This window comes from Heterocephalus glaber, unplaced genomic scaffold (genome assembly GCF_053883595.1).
Source record: "Heterocephalus glaber isolate CG9 unplaced genomic scaffold, H.glaber_assembly_v1.0 deba00001788, whole genome shotgun sequence".
NCBI classification, from domain to species: domain Eukaryota; kingdom Metazoa; phylum Chordata; class Mammalia; order Rodentia; family Bathyergidae; genus Heterocephalus; species Heterocephalus glaber.
In genome coordinates, this window is record NW_028258471.1 from 849,954 (window position 1) to 873,680 (window position 23,727).

At 39.6% G+C, this 23,727-nt stretch overlaps 1 protein-coding gene and 1 pseudogene across 2 annotated transcripts in view; both read left to right on the plus strand.

Annotated features, from left to right (window-relative positions):
• The first annotated feature begins 884 nt into the window (after window positions 1–884).
• Window positions 885–2,787, plus strand: LOC101725551 (zinc finger CCCH domain-containing protein 14-like; annotated as a pseudogene).
• A 1,858-nt stretch (window positions 2,788–4,645) lies between these two features.
• Window positions 4,646–23,727, plus strand: part of Ankdd1b (ankyrin repeat and death domain containing 1B) — a 68,259-nt gene continuing 49,177 nt past the window's right edge. For both annotated transcript variants that reach the window (XM_004872873.3, XM_087203179.1), the window contains exons 1-3: window positions 4,646–4,914; window positions 19,381–19,484; window positions 20,775–20,873. In XM_004872873.3, coding sequence (XP_004872930.2) covers window positions 4,767–4,914; window positions 19,381–19,484; window positions 20,775–20,873 — 351 coding nt within the window. In that variant the 5' untranslated portion in view covers window positions 4,646–4,766. The remainder of the gene's footprint in view (window positions 4,915–19,380; window positions 19,485–20,774; window positions 20,874–23,727) is intronic.

The window sequence follows — 23,727 nt, forward strand, 5'->3', positions numbered from 1 at the left end:
AGAAAGAAGCAGCCAAGCAACTTTCGTGCTCAATCTTGGCTCTGGTTGGAAGGAGAATCATCAGCTGAGAATGTTACCCACAAACCAGTACACAGGTGGGTTTGTAGTCTCAATCCATACAAACGATGTGATCCAAAAAACTCAAATAGAAACTTTAACTAAAGTGGTCTAGTTTGGTACTGTCCCTTGTGACTAGCAGCCAAATAAATGTACATGCTCTCAAGATGTTGAAATGCGAAAAATGCATATTTCAGAATTGATGAAATATGGTACATTTTTTACTCTTGCAACTTGCAGGCAAGTACAGCCATGTGACTGAATGTTAGGCAATGGGATATAAAAGGAAGTGTTATGTGTAGTACTTCTGAGAACTTTTCAGTAGCAGTTCCATCTGTGGCTCTACTTTCTGTTTCTTTTCTCCATCCTGCTCCCTGAGGCAGATGCCTAGCTATAGCTGAGCTGGGTGTTCCACCTCAGGATGGGGTAGGGACTGGCTCCTGAGGACCTTGTAGAACAGAAGCATCACCTGCACAGACTTGCACTCTTCTAGACTTTCAGGAGATACCATGTTTAAGTCATAGTTACTTGGGTTTCCCTGTAAAATTATAGCTGAATCCTAGCCACATAGGACAGAAAGATTATTAAGATGTCTTTGTCCACAAGGAATGAAGAGCAACCCATTGACAGTTTCTACTCGGTGTGAGAAGGCCTATAATAGACAAACATATAAAGTGGAAACCTAGGAGAAATCATCTAATAGAGGAAAGAGAAATCTATGAATGTGTGCTTGCATCTGGGAGTGGAGAGGTGATGGCCAGGCTACTGAGCAGAGCCCAGGGTAGGCTCCAAGTAAGTGAGATGCTATGCAGTGAGGAGCCGTGGAGATGGGCACTTAGATCAGCCACAAGATCTGGAATGCTGTTATGAGGAAATTGCAAGACTTAGGAGCTTATGTTGATGAAGAATTTCCTGATTACATTACGGTGATGGTGGCCAACAAGAACAGTCAGGACCAAATGATAGAGGATCTGTCCCTGTTTCTAGGGAACAACACAATACAATTGACCATATGACTTCATGGTGTATTGGATAAACTTCACTCTGTTGCAACTGAACCCTCTAGTTTGAAGTCTTCTGAGACTAACATCCTTGATAATAATGTGCCTTCAAACAAGAGCAGTTTCAGTTGGGAAGAGGAGAGAAGGCATGAAGCTACAGTGCCTCCCTTTCTATTTCTAGCACTAGACCTGAAAAAAGAGATTCCAGAGATTCTACAAGTTCACAAGAGCAGAAGACAAATACTATGAGTAGATAGACTTATGATGATGGAGCTACAACCTGATTAATGGCAACAGTGAGACCTCTGAGGGAGCCAGTGCCCTCTGATGATGTGATTGATATTAAGCCAGAACCAAATGATCTCATTGATGGAGACCTCAATTTTGTGTAGGAGAATCCCTTATCTCACAAAAATCCTACAGTGACACATATGGTTCTTTTTGTCCTTCTATTGAAATTCATTGACCACTTGCAAGTCAAAGTGCAGAGAGTGGTGCTCATCTAAACAGACTGCAATTTCAGCAGCAGCAAAATAGTATTCATGCTGCCAAGTAACTGAATGGACATACAGAACAGTCAAGTGTATGACACAGGACATTTATATGAACCAGCAGTGCTTAGCAGCTCAGAAGAGACTTACAAGCCTTCTTCGGAAAAAAATGAGTATTGAGGAAAAAAATTTTTTGAAAGAGAAAGTTGCCTGTGATAATTTCTGTTATTTAAAGTAAAAAAAAAAAAAATTCAATCATGGTGGAGAAGAGGGGAAGGAAGATGATGATTATGGCTCCCGAACAGGAAGTATGTCCAGTAGTTTGTTAGTGCCAAAACCTGAAAGGAGACCTTCTCTTCCATCTTCTCAACAAGCTAACAAGAATCTGATTTTAAAGGCTACATCGCAGCTCATGAATCTGTAACAAAACAATCAACTATTCTGCAGCCCCACAGAAACAAGCACGTCCGGTTGCTCCCAGAACGCGAACATTTCTAGAATTGTTAGCAGAAGTGGTCCAGGTACAAAGCAGGACCTCCAGAGTTAGTGCCCCTATTAAAGAAGAGGAAACAAGAGGAATTAATACAGGAAAAAACAATCAAGAAACTCAACAGAGGCCATGGTTATTCAGACTGCAGATTGACCCAGTAATGGCAGAAACGCTACGGCTCAGTCACGCGGAGATGAACTGACTGTGGAACGGAAACCAGAAAAGTTTTTGGAGCACAGCAAGTACCGGCCTGCTTACAAAAATGGAGATGAGGGCTGGGGATTTAGCTCAGTGGTTTCGCCGCCTGCTGCACAAGCACAAGGACCCGAGTTCAATTCCCAGGATCAAAAAAAAAAAAAAATGAAGTTGAGTGTATGTATCATCATCCCATTTCATGTGCAAAGTCTTCTCTTCCTCAACTGTAAATTTGCTGAAAAATGTTTGTTTGTTCATCCAAATGGTAAATATGATGCAAAGTGTACTAAACCAGATTGTTCCTTCACTCATATCAATAGAAGAATTCCAGTACTGGCTCCAAAACTAGCAGTTACAACACCAGCCTCATCTTCTACCAGTCAGCTCTGCTGTTACTTCCTAGCTTGTAAGAAAATGGAAAGTCTCTTCTGTTATCCAGACACAGTAGAGTTAACACTCAGTGTACAAGACCAGGCTGCACATTTCCTAATCCCACCATATCGTGCCACCAAGACATGCCTTGACATGGACTTGACCTCAATCCAGTGAATGATACCCAGTCCTGCCTGGTAGAAGATTTGAAAGACTCTACCTACTGGTAAAACATAAACTACAGAACCTATCAAATCTTTGAAACTTGGAATAAAAAAAATCCAGGCATGTGTTTTTAACAGATAACAAGGAATCCTTGAACAAAGATGGGACTTAATGCTTGAACACCTTTCCTCAGTCTGTCTAGGCCTTCTTCCTTTGGGGAAGAACCTAAAGACTAGAGCTGGTAGACAGGTTACTACTCACCTGGCTGAACTATATTCTATGTTAGTTAGATATTGATCTCAGGCCTGGAACTAGTCCAGGTATTGGAGATGTAGGAGGGGAGAATCTTGCAAAAATCCCTATCTTCTATCTTCTGTTGGGGGAGGTAGATGCTAAACAAATACTGGCTGTTATTTTAGTGTCAAGTGCTCACAGGAGAGAAAGAACAGGATATAGGAATAGAGAGTATAGGCAGGGGAGACTGCTTAGAATATTTTTTTGATCTGTGAAGTCTCTTGAGGAAGTGACATTTAATCTGAGGCCTTAAAGATGAGAAATAGGGATAGGGGTGAGAGGGTTCCAGGCAGTGAGGAATGGAAACCTAATGCGCCTGCAGCAGGACACTGGAGGAGCAGTAAGAATGAGGAAGAGTTGCAGGGTTCGAGGTCAGAGAGATGAGTAGGTCCAGATCTCAGAGGGCGGTATCTCTTATGTATTATTAGCGTGCTTAGAATTAATCTTTTGGTTGAGAACTAACTTGCTATTTGAAACAGGGAAACAAGAAAATAGCATCCACAGCATACTTCCTAGCTTTTCATTTAGCCCAAGCTCTCAGGGAAATTAAGGAAAGGAAATTCAACCAAGGCTGCAGTTCACAAAAGGCACTGCTTTTGGGTTTTTGTGTCATCTGCGGGAGTAGACCACAGACTGCTGGAGTATCACCACATTTCTATTGGGTATGTAGCATAAAATGATGGTACATTGTCTTCTGTCATTGATAGACTTTTAACAAAATTAAAGTGCTTGGTTTGGAATTAGTAAGCAATTTGTGTGCTGTGAATTACTTGGATAACAACAATTCAGATCTTTCTGTAGTTAGCTATATGATTTCTGTTGATTGTACTCTGGCACTGTTTCCGCTGTTATTCTTCTTTCGTGTGTGTATCTTTTTCTGACTTTTAGAATTCTAGTTGTAAACATACTGTATATACATGTAATTTTGTTGTTTTCCATTTATATATTATGAATATGTTCAATATTAGTGCTGTATCTGTTATTTCTATATAATATTCAATTCAGTATTTGCTATTATTTTAATCATATCCCTATTGAAAATACTGGGCCCATTTCACTTTTTTTTTTTTAAAGGAAAGTTTGAAGTTGTAGGTAGTGTTCTCAGTACAGTTTGCTATATGTGTATTTTTCTTGATAAAAACATTGTTTTGAATTTAATGTTTCATTTGGTGCACAATAATTTGAAGGAAAAACAAGTTTAAAAAGAACATTGAAATCATATAATTTATATTAATAAAGCACATTCATATATTCATAAGAATAGAAAATATATGAAAATCAAATTACCTCTTTTATTTGGTTTATTTGGTGTCAGAATTTTTGGCTTGCTCCTATATTAGTTCATTTTTAAAAAAAAAATCAGGAAGAAGATGATTGCATGATTATCAAATGACAAATTAAGACTCATTCAAAAAATTCTGGAAATTCGTTTGAAAATTATTTACTATTGAAGCTCCAATAGTGTTGGTTATAAATAGAAACCTCGATGTTTCTAAAAACTGTAGGAAGACTTGGAGTATGGATTGGAATTGATGAAGGCTTGTAGATTTCTCGGGATGTTTCAGGAGAGGTGGAACCAAACCGCCGGACCTCCTGTGCCACATCTGAAGGCCGTTCTCCCCACGGAGCTGCCCAGTGCACCGCTCCTCCCAGCGAGTGCACAGGCCCTGGCGGTGGTCCGGGTCCGGGGCTGCGGCTGCCATGAACCCCGCCCTGAACGTCACAGCAGCTAAGAGACTCCGGGGACGCCTAGGAGCCGCGGCCGCGCGGCCTTGGAGGGGCCTGGCCCGGACCCGAAAGCAGGCGGGGTCTCCAGAGGAAGAGGCAGCAACTGCAGGACAGGAGTCGCGTGAGTCCTGGGACGAGGTCTCAGAAGTGCAGTCGTTCCTGGTGCCCTGCCACGGGCCGTGGGTGGCCCGGTCCAAGGGACCTGAGAGGGTACCCCAGCCCCTCTCGATGCTGGGGAAGGAAGCAGGGGCGGGAACTCTGGTGACCCTAGGTCCACCCTCCAGTACTACGCCCTTGTTGGCTGGATTTCAGCTGCGGAATCCCTCCCCGCCCAAGTTGTGATCACATTCCCCACCCAATGTGGATGGAGGGAAGTACTACTCTTCCAATTTAAGGAGGAGGCTGTTTAAAGAAATGATTAAGCCCTTTTGCAAATAAGGAAAGAGTTTCCTGTACTGTTATCTCATGTCCTGATTTCTGCACTGATTTATTGTGCATAAGTCACTTAACCTTTTTGCACGTAAGTTTTTAAAGCACAAAGTGGGTCATCTACCCCTTGGGAATGATGTGTAGCATAAACAGAGGAAAGGTCTTTCAGAAGTTGTAAAGGATGCAGGTCTGTCACCAGGGTGAACCATGGGCTGGCAGAGATGGCCTCATTCCCACAAGACCCGCCTTAGGAGCTGTATGTACATCAGTCCCTTAATGTGATATGTAATTAATTAATTAGTGAATTCACTCAGTCATTCATTCATTCTAGAAATATTTGCAAGGGCTTACTGTTTGCTAGACATGCTGTGGATGTGGGGAGTGCAGAGAGCAAGGCATCATCCCCTGTTCTGCTGGTGTTCACATTCTGTTGTGGTAGAGGATTGACAGGCAATGAAACAAATGAAGGAATAAATGAGAAGAGTTCAAGGGAAGGGATGTGAAGGCCAAGAAACAGGGCCATGTACCAGACAGGGGCACAGAGGGACTTCAGATTTGGTGGTCAGGGCAGACAGGATATTTGGTCGATTACTTAAGTGAGAGGAAGGAACCGATCATGGGAAATTCAGGTGGAAAATCACAAGGAACAGTCTGACATATGCAAGGCAAGAAGGAAATTATTTATTGGTTTATTTTTGCAGTACTGGGGATTGAACACAGGACCTTCACACTGAGCTACATCCCCAGCCCTTTTTCATTTTTTATTTTGAGACAAGGTCTCTCTAAGTTGTTAAACTGCCCAGGCTGGGCTCGAACTTGTAATCCTCCTGCCTCAGCTTCTCAAAAAGGTTGGATTACAGACTAAAGTTGATATATTTTATAAAGAGGAAGATGACCAACCTGACGCAGAAGAAGTTAAGGGGCGAGAAAAGGAGATTGTTGGAGGGTTACCATGTGTAAGGTGAATGTCCACTACAGGCCTCCTGCTGAAGGCTTACTCCCACCCTCTGGTGCTGCTGGGCAGTAGGAACCTTTGGTGGGTGGGGCCTGGTGGAAGAAAGTTAGGTCCCTGGAGGCCTTCAAAAGGGACATCAGACCCTGGCCTCTTCCTGCCTTTCTCTTCTCGCTTCTCTGGTGCCTCCAGGCCTTCTCTGCCACACAATACTGTCATATGCACCGTGCCACCACAAGCCCTGCTTGCCACCATGGACTGAAACTGTGAACCAAAACAAATCTTTGCTCCTTTTAAATTGATTATGTCAGGTCTTTTGTCACCATAATGGAAAGCTAATTAAGACAGAGAAGTAGGCAGAACCAACTCATACAAGGCCTTGATGCTCTAAGAAAAAAACTTAAAATTGGTCTTGTTGGTATTTTTGTATTATTATTTTAGCCATTCAAACAGATGTACATTGGTATCTCAGTGTGGTTTATTGGTTTTTTGGGTTTTTTTGGTACTGGGGATCAAACTCAGGACCTTGCACTTGCAAGGCAGGCTCTGGAACCACTGAGCTAAATCCCCAGCTCTTGTTGTGGTTTAAATTGGCATTTCTGTAGTGGCTAATGAGATCCCATCTGTATCACCTTTGGTTCTTTGTTCCATTGAAGTCTTCTCTATTTTTCTAAGCTGTTTTCTCACTGTTAAGTTTTGAGAATTCTTGTTATATTTGGCATATACATTATTTGTCAGATATGTGATTTGCAAATATATTTCTGCAGTCTGTAGCTAATCTTTTTATTCTCTTAATAATCCTTTTTCATAGAGTGAAAGTTCTACATTTTTATGAAGTCCAATTTGTCAGTTTTTGCTTTTATGACCATACTGCTATGCTACATATAAGAACTCTTTGGCTAAATAGAGGCTGTGTTTTTGTCTACAAGTTTATAGCTCTATGTTTTAAATTTATATCTAAGATACATTTTGAGTTAAATTTTATATTAGATATGAAGTTTACATTGAGGCTCTTTTTTATTTTTTGTACCAGGGATCAAACTCAGGTCCTTGTACTTGCGGGGCAGGTGGCAAGGCTCATTTTTTAATATGGATGTCTAATTAGTCAAATGCCATTTGCTGCCACTATCATCCTTTCTCTGTATTCAGAGCTTGAAAAACTTTTGTCAAAAATCAATTTTTCATATTTCTGTAGGTTTATTTCTAAAATCTATATTTTATTCCATTGACCTATGTGTCTATCTCTTTGTCAACCCCTGTTGTATTGATTAGTGTAGGTTTAAAATAAAAGTAAGTGGTTGAGCATGGTGAAACACAACTGTAATCCCAGCACTTGGGAGGCTGAGGCAGGAGAATCACAAGTTCGAGACCAGCCTGGGCTACATAGTGAGTTCAAGGACAACCTGAACTACATAGTGAGAGCCTGGCTAAAAATAAACAAACAAACAAACAAATAAATGTGAGTAGCGTTCCTTCTCCAGCTTTATTCTTTTTCAAAATCATTTGGGCCTCTCAAAATTGTTCCTTTTCCTCTCTGTATAAATTTTAGAATCAGCTTGTCTATAGCTTCAAAATGGCCTTTGGCATTTGCTTGTTACTGCATTAAATTTATAGATCAATAAGGAGAAAATTAGTATTTTTAGAATGTTGAGGCTTCCAATCCATGCACTTACATTTTTTCATTTATTTAAGTGCAGGAGTTCAGCTTGAAACCATGCAAAGCAGGCTATAAAATATTATTGAATTGGCTTATAATTTGGCTATTGATTAAATTGTGAGTCTGTCCTAGGCCTACATGTGACTTGCTAGATGAGCCTTCAGCTGGCATACAGAAACAGATCTCCCTATGCCAATGGTCATAATTGAGATTTTAATAATCAATGAGATTGTGATGTCTCTGATAGCAAGATGACACTGCAGCTGGGGATTTATGACTCTGTGCAGCCATTCTCCCAAGTCAAAGGGTAGCTAAAGATAACACAGGTGTCTCGTTAACTATGACCTGTCCTTCACAGGAATGCATTGCTCCTCCCCTCTGACAAACCTGGCTCTTTAGTGCCTTAGTTTCCCTTTTCCTTACATCTGCCTTTACACCCCCTGATATGTTGTGTGATAAATAAACACTGACACGTCTAGAGCTCCTGATCTTAGCCAAGAAGAACCAAGATCAGGTCCTGGCCCCCCATAAAAATAATTTCTCTTTGTCTGTATTACTATTCTTTCATCCTCCGCTGTACCCTCAGTCAGGCAGTCAGGCAGGTCCTGATATTTAAGCCTTCTTTGATTTCTTTCATCAGCATTTTGTATTTCTTTGGTATAGAGAAACTGTGCATATTTTGCTGGATATATAAGGAAGTATTTTTATTCTTTTGATCAATTGTGGTGGTTTTTAAGTCTCATTTTTCATTTGTTGATTGCCAGTAAATAGAAATATGATTGACATTTAGGTGTTCACTCTGTATCCTGCAACCTTGCTAAACTCATTTATTTGTTCTAGGGGAGTTCTGTCCATTCCTTTGGATTTTCCTATGTAGATAATCAAATTATCTGAAACTAGACTAGAGACAGTTTAATTTTTTCCCAATCTGTACACCTTCATATTTACTTTTGTCAACTTATTGTACTGACTACAACATCAGCTTTCAACACAGTATTAAAAGGAGTGGTGAAAGTGAAAAATCTCTTTTTATTTTTAGGAACAAGGAAAATTTTCAGACTTTTATGTTTATGATGTTGACTGTTAGGTTTTTGTAGAGGCCCTTTATCAGGTTACAGAAGTATCCGTCCATTCCCATTTAGCCAAGAGAAGTGTTTTGTTGCTGTTGTTGTTTGTTTTCTTTTTAATGTGAATTAGTGTTGAATTAAAAAAAATACCTTTCCTGCATCCATTAATATGATGACGAAGTTTTTCTTCTTTAGGCTGTTAATATGATAGATTACACGACTGATTTTCACATATTAAACCAGTCTTGCACTCTCAGGATAAGACCCACTTGGTCATGGTGTATTATTCTTTTTCATATAACATTGAATTGGTTTGGATAAGATACCTTTTTGAGAAGTCACATATTCCATTCATGAGGGATATTGGTTTGAAGTTTTTTATTTTTGTAACATCTTTGGCTTTAGAATCAGGGAAGTTCTGGTCTTATAAAATGAATGTGGAAGTGTTTCTCCTCTTCTGTTTTTTAAAAGGGATTGTGGAGACTTGATGTTACTATTCGTTAAATGTTTGGTAAAATTCACCAATGAAACATTTGAGCACAGAAAATTTTGGGGGGAATAATTTAATCTACAAATCCAAATTCTTTAGAGTTGTGGTGTAATTCAGGTTATCAATATACTCTTGAGTCAATTTTGGTAGGTTGTGGTTTCTAAGGAATTATTCTATTTCATCTAAGTTGTTGAAATTATGTGGGTGGAGTTGTTCATAATATTCTCTTATCATCCTTTAATAGCTGTGGAGTCTAGAGATAAACCCTCTTTGGGCTGGGGATTTAGCTCAGTGGTTCTGGCGCCTGTCTTGCAAGTGCAAGGTCCCGGATACCAAAAAAAAGAAATAATTGAGATAAACCCTCTTTCATTCCTGAGTTGGTAATTTGGGTCTCCTCTCCTTTTTCTTGGTCAGTCTGGCTAGGTGTTTATTGGTTAATTTATAGTGTCAAATAATTAGCTTTCGTTTTCATTGATTTTTTTCTATTGTTTTTTGGTTTTCAATTCCAATGATCACTGACTTTACCTTTGTTATTTTCTTCTGTCTGCTTCTTTTAGTTTTATTTTGTTCTTTTGCTTTTACTTTCTTAAGATAGGAGCTTAGTTTATTAATGTGAGAGCCTTCTTTTCTAATGCAATCATTGTAATGCTATAAATTTTTTCTAAACACTTCTTTAGCTGCATCCCACACATTTGCACATATTTTACTTTAATTTTCATTCAGTTCAAAATATTTTCTAATTTATGTTAAAATTCCCATTTTGATCCATGGTCCAGTTAAAAGAAAAAGAGATCTGATAATTCTGAGCCTTCATTCCCTCTTGACAATATTCTGGAGTTTGGTAGTGGCTACTCTATCCATCCATCCATCCGTCCATTCATCTGTCCAGTCCATCCATCCATCCAACAAGTATTTACTGAACTCCTTCTAGCACTAGGCGTTGGCATGATATCAGGTTCCTTATTGAATTTGTAATCTGGTAAAGGAAACAAACAATGAACAATTGAACAAATATATAATATCAAATAATGTCAAGTGATAGGAAGAAAAGATGAAGTAAGGCATAGGGGTAGAAAGTGACAGGAAAAAGGGGATTGTGTGGTTAGATACAGGTTTCCACCAGTGGTATCATTTATATATGAACCTGGTTGAAATAAGGAAGGGATTCTGGACTTCATTTACTAGTTCAGCAAGGTCTCCTATTCTGACCCTCATTTCCCATACTTGCCCAGCTCCTGAAGGCACTGGAGCTTTTGACCCCTAAACAGTTAAGTGTTTGGCTAAGCATTTAACTTTTCCTTGATATTATAAGTACCACTGAAGAAAGCATATGTTGTAGATACTCCTAGAAGTATTATTTAACTAAGCTAAAAACTGGTGTTTATGATTTGTCTGGGTCATTTTCTCAACTCTGAGACCTACTAGCTGGAAGGTAGACAGTGGGTGTGCTGGTAAATATTTAACTACCAGCTCTCCTGCATTTGGGAAGGGAAGAGTCCTGATTTGAAATTGGAAAGTCCTAACTTTTCAATTTCTATTGTGTTATACTTCCTATGGCTGGTTTCAAGCTACAGTGTGATGTCATTGAATACAGAGTTGGGAAGATATACACACAATCAACTCTTGGAGCCTGTAGGAGCTAGTTCCTGCACAGCCCTGGAAATAGGTTTTATGATCTCCTTTTCACAAGTTAGGATACTAAAATTCAGAATTATTACAAGGTTATACAATTAGCAAATTGTGGTAAATTAGTAAATCATGGAACAGCTTGAGTTCCTAGAGCTTTGGTTGAGAACTTGGCATGGATTTCAAGAGGGGTTGTGGGGAAGGGCTCTGGTTGATTTCACAGCCAGAACTGAGAACCATTGACTTAACCATGAGTCTTATGGTGTTTCCCTATTATCTTAGAAAGCAGCCTCAAAATTCATTGTTCTTATAGACTGTGGTAGGAAAGGGGTAAGATTCAACTTCAGGAACAGAGTAGAGTCCGTGTGTCATATTTCAGGATACAATAAAGTCTTGGTTTGTCTGGGGTCATACCAAAGAAGGGCAAGAATCTGTTGCATCCTATTAGATCAATACACAGCAGCACAACCAGCTGGAAACAAAGTTGTATGGGAACCCGGACAGGGAACTGACAGAAGTCTAACCTAGCTGGCCCAATGAATCAGTTAAAGTATAAGAAAGAGTGGAGGAGGGGGGATTTAGCTCAGTGGCACCACGCCTGCCTCACAACCTCAAGGTCCTGAGTTAAATCCCTGGTACAAAAAAAAAAAATCCAATTGGAAGAAAGAGTGGGTAGTTTGGTTATCCACTGTAGCAGTCTACCCGCAGCCTCATGCCCTGGAGATGTAGGGTGATTGTAAGCTTGGGGTTTGAAATCAGGACAGTTTGATCACTAATTATCTTTAAGACATAAGCAGTTGGTTTAACATTTTTAAGTCTCAGTTTCTTCATCTGTAAGATGGGAATGATAATGCCTACACCATCAAGTTGTTTGTTTTATAAAAGCCTTAGGGTACCCCAACCTATAAATCAGGCAGAAGAAGAAGAGTCAGTAAAAGAGACTGGAAAACAAATGTTTTTGTTTGTTTGTGTGGAGATGGGGATCTCAATATGTTATCCAGGCTGGCCTCAAACTCCTGGGCTCAAATGATCCTTCTCCTTCAGCTTCCCTGGTAGCTGGGACTATAGGTTCCTAGCCAACAAATGTTTTAACAGAAGACTAGAAAAAAACACGTTATGAGGGGATTGTGGTCCTCCATGTTGAAGTATGCCAAAGTTCAGCCCACATGGCAGAGAAGTCATGATTGGGTTTTGGCAAGATGGAGAGACCTCAACAAGGACAGTTTTGCTGAAATGGAAAGAAAGATGTCAGATGAACATGTGTTGAGAAGAGAGAGTAAGATGGAGGAGTGGAGATGGCCAATACAACCCTTATGAGAAAGTTGAGGTAACAGAAAGTTGAAAAAGGAAGCAATTGTTGGAAAGGAAGGTTTTTATACTGGGTGTCTCAGCACCTTTGTATACATTAAGGAGAAATAAATGATCTAGGGGATAGAGGGAATGATTTCCAGAGACTAGCTTATGAAATAATTAAAAGGATGGGAGAAAATGGGATCCAGAGCCAAGGTGGAGGGCACACACAGGGATGCTTCACTCATAGCAAGAGTGATAAAGCAGAGCATTTGTGGGTTTGAACATAGGTGGGTTGATAGATTTAGTAGTGGAAAGCTGTGAAAGTTCTTGTCCCATTGTTTTTACTAGGAGAAAACATTATCAGCTAAGGATCAGATAAGAGTGGGGAGCAGTAAATTGGGATGATAGAAGAGAAAAGACATGAAATTTTGGAAAATAGAAGACAAGGGTAATGTTTTAGAATACATGAAGAGACCCACTTGAGATGAGTGAGTATTTCAGAGACCAGTTAGTATGTATAGCAGTCAGGACCAACTAGCTTTTCCTGCAGCAAAAAATAACCTCTGAGTCTGAGTGACCAAAACCAACAAAGATCCATTTTTCTACGCATAGAGAACGTCCAACATAGGTTGATGAGGTTCTCTGCTCTTGCTAATATCTCAAGACCCAGGTTTCAAGGACTACAGAGGGGGTAAAATTTTACCCTAATGGCAAGTTAACAAGTTAGCTAACTTGTAGACTCACCATGGTGGTATAAATGATGGCAGACGATATTTCTGGGTCATTAATGAAGGATTTTATTACCCATAGCAACAGCAGTAGCCAGAGTGTTAATATTCATGTCTGTTCTTCAAGCCCCACTTCACAAGGGATATGTGCAGAGTGTCAGATGACAACTGTACACAAAATGGGTTATGTTACAGAAGAATCCTGCACTTGGGAAACCTGTCTATTTTTAAAAAACTTCTTTTATTGGTACATTTTCAGTATACAATACGTTTACATTTATCATTGGGTGCTTGTACCTGTACATGATGTATCTTAGTTCTTATTTTTTCCCCCATTACCTGTGCGCCCTTCACCACCTCCACCCTTCCCTATTTACATAGATTTTGTTTCCATTTTTCTTCTTTTCTCATAATTTTTACTTTCCCCTTCCCCTTCCCCTCCTGCCACCCCTATACCTTTGGACCTTTTCCTATTTCAAATTGTCAATTATTCATTTTAATCATTTTAATCCTTATTTACACTTTCAGTTTCTCACACTAGAGAAACTATTCGGTATTTACACGTGTGTCCTATTTATTTCACTTAGAAGTATGGCCTCAATATGCATCCATTTAGCTATAAATATCTCTAGTTTGTTGTTCTTTATGGCTGAGTAGTACTCCATTTTATAAAAAAAAAACACATCTTCTTTATCCAGTTTCCAGTTGATGGACACTTGGGCTAGTTCCAAGCTTTAGCTATTACAAACTGTGCTGCTATAAACATGGGTGCACATATATTGCTGTGCTATGATTCTTTTAATTCTTTGGGGAAGATCCCCAGCAGGGAATAGCTGAGTCAAATGGGACCTCTAGTCCTAGTTCTTTGAGGTATCTCCATACTGATTTCCACAGTGGTTGCACCAGTCTGCACTCCCACCAACAATGGAGAAGAGTTCCTTTCTCTCCACACCCCCACTAGCATTTGTTATTGGTTGGTTTCTTGATAGCAGCCATTCTTTCTGGGGTGAGGTGGAATCACAGTGTTGTTTTCATCTGCATCTCTCAAATAACCAGTGATGTTGAACATTTTGTCATATATTTATTTGTTGCTTTTACTTTTTTTTCTGAGAAATGTCTGTTCATTTCGGATGCTCATTTTTGAATTTGTTCTTTGAATTTGGGGATCTGATTTTTTCAATTCTTTATATATTCTCAATAGTAGATCTTTGTCTGAGGTACAGCTGCTAAAAATTTCTTCCCACATTGTAGGTTGTCTCTTAGCTCTGTTGGTGGTTTCTCTTGCAGTGCAGAAGCTTTTTAATTGAATGAGATACCAGTAGTTGATACTTTGTGCTAGCTCCCGTGCTACTGAGGATTTGTTCATAAAGTCTTTTCCTATACTAATGTCATCAAGAGTTCTACCTAACTTATCTTCCAGCAAGTTTAGTGCTTCTGTCTTAATATTTAGATCTTTAATCTGCTTCGATCTTAGTTTAATGCACGGTGATAGGTACAGGTCTAGATTTAATCTATAGCAGGTTGAAATCCAGTTTTTCCAACACCATTTATTAAATAGGCTATCTTTCCTCCAATGAGGATAGTTGGCTCCTTTATCAAAGATGAGGTGGCTGAGCATGTCTGGAGTTGTTTCTGCATCTTCTAATCTGTTCCACTGATCCTTGGGTCTGTTTCTTTGCCAGTACCATGCTGTTTTTATCACAGTAGCTTTCTAGTATAGTTTCAAGTTGGGGATTGTAGTACCCCCAGCCATATTTCTGTTGCCTAAAATTTCTTTTGCTATTCTAGGTCTCCTCTGTTTCCAAATGAATTTTTGAATTGCTTTCTCTAGTTCTGTGAAGTATATTGTTGGAATTTCAATCAGCATTGCATTGAATCTATTTAATAGTTTTGGAAATATGACCATTTTCACTATATTGGTTCTTCCTATCCAGGAACAAGGGATGTCTTTCCATTTTCTTATATCCTCCTCAATCTCTTTTTTCAGAGTGCTATACTTTTCAGTGTAGAGGTCTTTTGATTCCTTTGTTAAATTGATTCCTATATATTTCATTTTTTTGGATGCTATTGTAAAAGGAATTGTTTCCCTAATTTGTCTCTCAGTGAGTCTATTATTTGTATATAAAAAGCTTATTGTTTTTTGAGTGTTGACCTTATATCCAGCTACTCTACTGAATCTATCAGTTAGATCTAGAAGACTTTTGGCAGAGTATTTTGGGTCTTCTATGTAAAGTATCATATCATCAGCAAATAATGACAGTTTAACTTCTTCCTTTCCTATCTTTATTCCTTTTATTTCTTTCTCTTTTCTAATTGCTGTGGCTAATGTTTCCAGAACAATATTGAACAGGAGTGGTGATAGTGGGCATCCTTGTCTTGTTCCTGATTTTAGCGTGAAAGTTTTCAGTTTTTGACCATTTAGTACAATGTTGGCTGTTGGTTTTTCTTAAATGGCCGTAATCAGGTTGAGATAAGGACCTTCTATTCCAATTTCCTGTAGCGTTTTTATCATGAATGGATGTTGGATTTTGTCAAGTGCCTTTTCTGCATCTATTGAGATGATCATGTGGTTTTTGTCCTTGACTGTGTTAATATAGTGTATTACATTTATTGATTTATGGATGTTGAACCATCCTTGCATCCCTGGGATAAATCCAACTTGGTCAGGGTGTATGATCTTCTTGATGACACTCTGTATTCTGTTTGCCAGTATCTTATTGAGGATTTTTGCATCTGTGTTCATTAGGGAGATTGGCCTGTAGTTCTCTTTTTTGGTTGGGTCTTTCCCTGGTTTTGGAATCAAAGTAACACTTGCTTCCAGGAATGAATTTGGAAGCCTTGCTTCCCTTTCAATTTCCTTGATGAGTTTAAAGAGCAATGGTGATAGTTCTTCTTTAAATTTCTTGTAGAATTCAGCAGTGAAGCCATCAGGACCTGGGCTTTTCTTTGTTGGTAAATTTTTTATCACATTTTCTATTTCACTCATTGTTATTGGGGTGTTTAGAATTTCTATATCTTCTTCGTTTAACTTCAGCAATTCGTATGTATCTAGAAATCTGTCCATTTCTTCTGTGTTTTCCATTTTATTAGAGTACAGGTTCTCAAAGTAGGTATTGATGATCCTCTGGATTTCTCCTGGATCTGTTGTGACTTCACCTTTTTCATTCTTAATTGCGTGGATTTGAGCCTTTTCTTTCCTTTTTTTGATAAGGTTGGCTAAAGGTTTATCGATTTTATTTATTCTTGCAAAAGACCAACACTTCAATTCATTAATTTTTTGTATCATTCTCTTAGTCTCCATTGCATTGATTTCTGCTTGGATCTTTATAATTTCCTTTCATGTATGAGGTTTGGGTTTGTTATGCTCTTCTTTTTCTAGGAGCTTGAGGTTTTGCATTAGGTTATTTAACTGAGTTCTCTCTGTTGTCCTAATATGGGCATTCACTGCTATGAATTTCCCACATAGAACTGCTTTCATTTTGTCCCACAGATTCCTGTATGTTGTACTGACATTATCGTTTACTTGTAGAAACTGTCTAATTGCTTCTTTAATTTCCTCTGTGACCCATTGGTTGTTCAGGAGGGTGTTATTCAATTTCCATGTGAAACCTGTCTTTTTTAATGGGCAGTAAATATGCCTTGTTTCTGATATCTTCCAAGGCTGAAGCAAACCTGCCCTTTGATTCAGAGGAAGACTTCATCTCTGTCTTCCACTGCTGTTCCCTATACAGATGTCCTGAGAAGATAATCAAGAACAAATCCCACCAATGGTTCTGCTTGTAAGATGTGCAGAAATGTGAGAGGCCTGTGTAGAACTGTCTCCTAATACCAAGCTGACTGGAATATACCATCTTGTGATCCCTCCATTTAAACACATGTCCTCTGGAGTTGACAAGGAAGGGGAGAGAGACCTAGAGGGTGACCCAGAGCATCTCACTGATGTGGCCCCAAAGTGATGGTCCATCACTTCTTCTTCCAGCCTATTGGCCAGGTCTCTCCTAACTGCATACAAGCCATGATATTTGCTTATTCATGTGTCCAGTTAGAAGAGGAGAGCCAGAAATAGATGTGCGCTAGGAATGTCTACTACAGCATAGTTGATTGTTTTTCTCCAATAGTATTTAGCTTTTCAGGTACAGAAATGAAGCATATAGCACTTGGATTTAATCTCAGAATTAAGATTCTGACCATCTAGTTTGATGGGGGAAAGAGTAGTAAAGGAATTAAGTGGGTTTGGATAAAAGTGACTTCATAGATAAGCCATGTGCTATGGTCTGAAAGTGTCCCCTGAAGTTTATGCCTATGGCTTCTGTGTTCGTAATAAGAGGTGTGGCCTTTATGATGTGATTGAGTCATGAGAGCCCCAACCCTTTATAAATGGCTGGGCAGAGGGAGTGTACCCCTTTCTTCCCTCACCTGCTCCATGATGTGTGGACTCAGCATTCACACCCAGGCCCCATCTTGGAGCAGAGAGCAGCCCTCACCAGGTGATTGAACCTGTCAGCACCTTGATTTTGGACTTTCCAGCCTGCAGAACCATAAGAAATCAATCTTTGTCTTTATAAATTGCCCAGACTCAGATATTTTGTTCTAGCATCACAAAAGACTGACATTATGGAATTGAAACAGGAAAAGGGGGAACAAAGGACATGGGAATGAATAATATGAAAGAAAGCTAAAACAGTGGATAGGAGAACTTGATGAGGTTGTGGAATTTCTGGAGTTGGAGAAGGGAGCAAGGGAGCTTGTTGGACAAGTAGTGCTCAGAGGATGGGACTCTTGGAGTAAAGATTTCAATGTAGTGTAGTTTGAGTAATGATTAGGTCAAGAGTATACTCCTGAAGTCAGAGGGTTGAGATTAGATGGGAGAAAAATTATTAGAAGAAAGGGAGTCAGGGAACCAGGAGGCCAAAAGTTTGGGTAATCATCAATCATCATGACATCAATGTTAAAGTCACCTAGAATAGTGACAAAAATAAGATTAGGAAGGGAGAAAGTGATCCAGGTGATAAACATGCAATTCTGTATTAGTTTGTTAAGGCTGCCATAACAAAGAACACAGACTAACATAAATTTACCCTGGCATGGTTGCACATGCCAATCATGACAGTGGTGTGGGAGGCTAAGGCAGGAGGATCACAACTGTGAGCCCAACCTAGGCAACTTTGAGACTTGGTGAGACTTGTCTCAAAATAAAATATAAAATAAAATAAAAGGCTGGGGATGTGGCTCAGCATGAAAGCAGGTAAAATGAGGCTATGGGGACAGGATCTAAACAGATATGACTGATGTCCATAAAGAAGAGGTGATTAGGATGCTGACATATGCAGAAGAAAGATGGAAAAACAGGGAGAAAGAGGCCATATCTATAAGTTAAGAAGAGAGGCCTGGGTCGGGTGTGGTGGTGCATGCCTGTAATTGCAGTGTTTGGGCCAATGAGGGAGGGGATCATGAGTTCAAGGGTGCCCTGGGCTATAGTGAGAGACCCTGTTTCAAAAAAGAAGGAGAGGGGATAGGAAGAAGAGACCTGAGATAAAACCAACCCTGCTGACATGTTGATTTTTGAATTCCAGCCTCCAGATCAATGAGAAAATAAATTTCTGGACTGTTTTATTTTGTGGTCCTAGGGATTGAACCCAGGATCTTCACACTGAACTACATTCCTTGTACTTTTTTTTTGAGGAGGGGGGTACCAGGGATTGAACTCAGGACCTTGAGCTTTCAAGGCAGGTGGTGGTACCACTGAGCTAAATCCCCAGCTTATATCCTTTCTTACAAATAAGAGTGAAACATGTTCATCCTTTTTAGCTTTTGTGCATGTTTATATGCTGGACTCCATTTCTGGGTTCCGTTACTGCAAATCTGGCATCTGCTCTGGGTTCTGCAGGCACCACCTTTGTCTCTGTAAGATATATGAGCACTTGAACACCTCCCTGGCTAATCTTGTACAAACTTCTTTTTCTTTTTCTTTTCTTTCTTTCTTTCTTTCTTTCTTTCTTTCTTTTTTTTTTTTTTTTTTTTAACAATGTCTCCTAGGAAGTCTCTGGCCACCCTTGGACCTCCTATGCCACACACCATGTTGCTGTTTTCAGAGTGGTCTTCAGGAATAATGTTTTGCTTGAGGCCGGGCACATGTTTAAGGGTGTGAAAATACTTGCAGTGTGAGGAGAAGGTGTGCTCTTGACACTACAACTGTATAACATATTGAGGCAAAGTTCCCACAGCATATGAAAGACCCAAAGCTGTCATTCTGTGTTTTTGGAGTTACAAAGTTTGCCACATGAACTGCGCTTGCTCTGTGGCATCCTTCAGTTCCCTTGGTCATGCTTGTTTGCTTTCTTTCAGTACTGCCAAATGAGAGAAGCTTTCAGGATGCTGCTAAGAGCAATAATTTGGATTTTATGGAGAAGCTATTTGAAAAGAAGGTTAACATTAATGCTGTGAACAATGTGAGTAGAAGTAACAAATATGACAAGTGACCACTCCAGGTGGTGGCTTGGGTTTGCACAGATCAACTGAAATAATAATAAAAATGGGAAAGATTGGGCTGGCTGAGATGGGGAGCTCTCCTTTGTTGGTTACTCCAGGGTGTTTGAGCTAAGGTGGACCTGAGCAGCAGAAAAGGCTGTGGGTGTTTTAATTCATTTCATGATAAGAGAAGTGTGAAGTGTTTAGGTCCATCTGTGTGAAGTCTGGGTGGGCAGCAGAGCTGTTGTCAGAGTTAGAGGCCTGGACTTGGTCCTAGATCGTAGCCTGTGGGTGAGTTTGGCCTCAGAAACTCCGGAAAGGCAGAACATTTTTTGCTATACAATTTATTTTCTCTCTAGTTATATCCTTTGTGGTTGGATTTTTCCAAACTTAAAATCCCCAAAAGTGTACATATTTTCACTTTACTGCTCTTGAAATACAGAACATCCACACATTGGGAGCATTGCACTATGAAACCTTTTCTGAAGATGGCTTGTGCTCACTTGTTCTTCAGGTCTCTGGGCTTCAGGGGGAAAAATCCACTTCCAAAAATGCAGATTCCCTACTGCTTGCTTTTGTGAATTCCTGGCAGCCCCTCAAGGCAGGGTTTATCAAGGTGAACAGGTTGGAGGCTATGACAGTTGCTTAAGATTTGTGGAGTAGTACAGAAGGGGGTGTAATGCCAAATGGGGTGTAAGCTTCATGGTCTGTATTTGTTCAGACTCCTTCTAAGGCACTGGGCAGGCTCTAGTAAGTCCCCATGTTCATAAAATCTGAAAAACTAAGACACTTAACTGTAGTAAGTTACCTTCTGATTCTGGCTTAAAGAGGGCTCCTTCAATAGTCTAAACTCAGGCTCTGCAAAGCCTCTATCCATTCCAGGCAGTAAGGTCATGGAAACGAACCTTCAGAGTCTAAGGTCACACATTATATGCAGTGGAAGGGTGTTTAGCAGTTGTGTGTGTTTGTGTATGTGAGAGGGTGTCTTTGTATATCTGTGAGGTTTCTGTATCTGCTATCTGGTGGTGTATGCAAAGGTTTCAGCCTGAGGCACATCCCGCCCTGGACAGTCAAATTCTCAGATGTGTCTGATCATCGATGAAGATAGGATTCTGCTGGATACAGCTCTCACAACTTTCAAAGGGAAAGGCAAAGAGTTGAGCTAAAAAATCAAAATAGTCAGTAGAAAATTATGGCTATTCACGAACCAGGAATCATTAAAAGGCTAAATAATAACCAGATAACTAAGGACTCACATTATGTTTCCTCAGATGAACCGTACAGCCCTGCATTTTGCAGTGGGGGGAAAAAATTTTTCTGCAGTGAATTTCTTACTGAATCACAAGGCCAGGGTGGATATTGCTGATAAGGTAAGCTCATCTGCAGATGGTGGAATGAGTGGAGCGTAAACAATGTACAGAGAGATCTGATTGCTCCAGACAGCGTTGCTTTACACACACACAAAATATTTCCACTGGCAGTGTGCATTCTGGAAATGTCTCTTTAGTGAATATTGTGTGCTCTGGTAGCCAATTTGTTTACTTATTACCTCTAGGTCTTAGGCTTCCACTTCTTCTCCCTTACTGACCTTATGTCCAGTGGCATGCCTTTGCATGATTAACGTGATTGTCCAGAGTATAATACAGGGCACGGAAGACAGAGACTAATTTACCCAAAGGACATTAAATCTAGAGTTTGCTCTGTGGACTCTGATAGTAAGTAGATCTTAGTTAATAATACTATGTGCCACACATAAGTATTATCACTTTGATATTTAGCACTTCCTCCCAAACAACCTTAGGAGAAAATTCTTATTATAACATTGAAATTACACATGAGGAGACTGAGACACAGATAGATTAAATATCTTTTCCCAAAAACTTGCATCTGAGAAAAGGGGGAGGAAGGATTTAAACCTAACTTGCTGGATTCCAGGAACCATGCTATTCAGTACAAATCAGCTTAATTATTTGTTTTCTGAGATATTAAGACCCAGATTGAGCATTTTTCATCTACTTTTCCCACTTCATTTTAACACTTTATCATGGAACAAAGAAACCAGCTGGGGAGAACAAAGAAACCAGCTGGGGAGAACCAAGGTCATGTTTATCATTTTCAGTCATAGAAGATGATGGCTTTACTCTAAAATTATTGGTTCTCAATTAATTCCATGGACTGTGGTTCTTAAATTTAAATTCTTCAGAAGATCCTCACAGAGCTATTCTGTTTTCTCATTGGACTAGAATTCCCTGAAGAATAAGGATCCACATTTTTACCTTCACATCTCACAGAATCTGGACTATTGGGAAAATAAAGTTGGCTTATACCAATTAATCATCTCATAGGCTTTGTTGGTGTGGACAAGGTGTATCCTTGACAATGGTGGCAGTTTTTCCTTGGGTCAGTAGTGGGGCACATCCCTCTCTAGTTTATAGCTCTGTTATTGGCAGGCAAGTAGATTGTTATGTAACAAAACCAGAATTAAAAATTACCACTGAAAGCACTGTAGTCTGTGAGTGTAATTACTTTCTTAATGATTATGGAAATTAAGGGAATTATCCCCTCTGGAAATTATAATTTGATTATTTTGCATATTACCCTGAGAAGATGCATTTATAATATACCAGGTTATACTTCCAAAACTGCTATATAGATTTAATGCAATTCCAGTTGAGATCCCAGCAGCATACTTCATAGACCTCGAGAAAACAATCCAAAAATTCATTTGGAGCAAGAAGAGACCCAGAATAGCCAAAGCAATTCTAGGTAACAGAGACATGGCAGGGGGTATCACAATCCCCAACCTGCAACTATACTACAAAGCTACTGTGATTAAAAAAAAAAGCGCATGGTACTGGCAAGAAACAGACCTGAGGACCAGTGGAACAGATTAGAAGATGCAGAAACAATGCCAGACACACTCAGCCATCTCATCTTCGACAAAGGAGCCAAACACCCGCACTGGAGGAAAGATAGCCTCTTTAATAAATGGTGCTGGAAAAATTGGACTTCAACTTGCCAAAGATTAAAACTAGACCTGTATCTCTCACCATGCACTAAACTAAAATCAAAATGGATTAAAGATCTAAATATTAAAATAGAAACTCTGAACCAGTTGGAACAGAGGTTAGGTAGAACCCTTGAAGACATCAGTGTAGGAAAAGATTTTATGAACAAAACCTCAGTTGCCCATGAACTAGCACAAACATTCAACAAATGGGATCTCTTCTTATTAAAAAGCTTCTGCACAGCAAGAGAAACCACCAGCAGTGTGAAGAGACAACCCACAATGTGGGAAGAAATCTTCACCTGCTCTTCCTCAGACAAAGGTCTACTATCCCGAATCTATAAAGAACTTAAAAAGACCAGACCTCCCAAATTTAAAGACCCAGTCCAAAAATGGGCATCTAAAATGAGCAAACATTTCTCACACAAAGTAGAAATAGCAAATAAATACGTGAAAAAATGCTCAACATCACTGGTCATTCGAGAGTTGCAAATGAAAACAATGCTGAGATTCCACCTCACTCCAGAAAGAATGGCTGCTATCATGAAATCAACCAATAACAAATGCTGGCGGGGCTGTGGGGAAAGAGGAACCCTGCTCCACTGCTGGTGGGAGTGTAGACTGCTGCAAGCACTGTGGAAATCAGTATGGAGATACTTTGAAGAACTAGGATTGGAAGTCCCATTTGACCCTGCTATTCCACTGCTGGGGATCTTCCCCAAAGAATTAAAAGAATCATACCACAGTGATATATGTGGGCCCATGTTCATAGCAGGGCAGTTTGTAATAGCTAAAACTTGGAAACAGCCCAAATGCACATCAACTGGAGACTGGATAAAGAAAATGTGGTTGTTTTATAAAATGGAGTACTACTCAGCCATAAAAAATGAGAAATTAGAGACATTTATAGCTAAGTGGATGCACATTGAGGGGATACTCTTAAGTGAAAGAAATAGGACACACATGTGTAAATACCGAATAGTTTCTCTGGTGTGAGAAACTGAAAGTGTAAATAAGGACTAAATGTATAGTAGGTAATGTGAAATAGGAAGAAAAGGGGCAAAGGGGAAGGAAGTGGGAGGGCTAGAGGAAAGGATAGAAGGGAATGGGATTAATATGAGAAAATGGAAAAATAGGAACAAAATCTTTGTAAATAGGGAGGAGTGGAGGGGTTGAAGGGAGGGCTGGGCAAGGGAGAAAAATAAGAACCAAGAGAG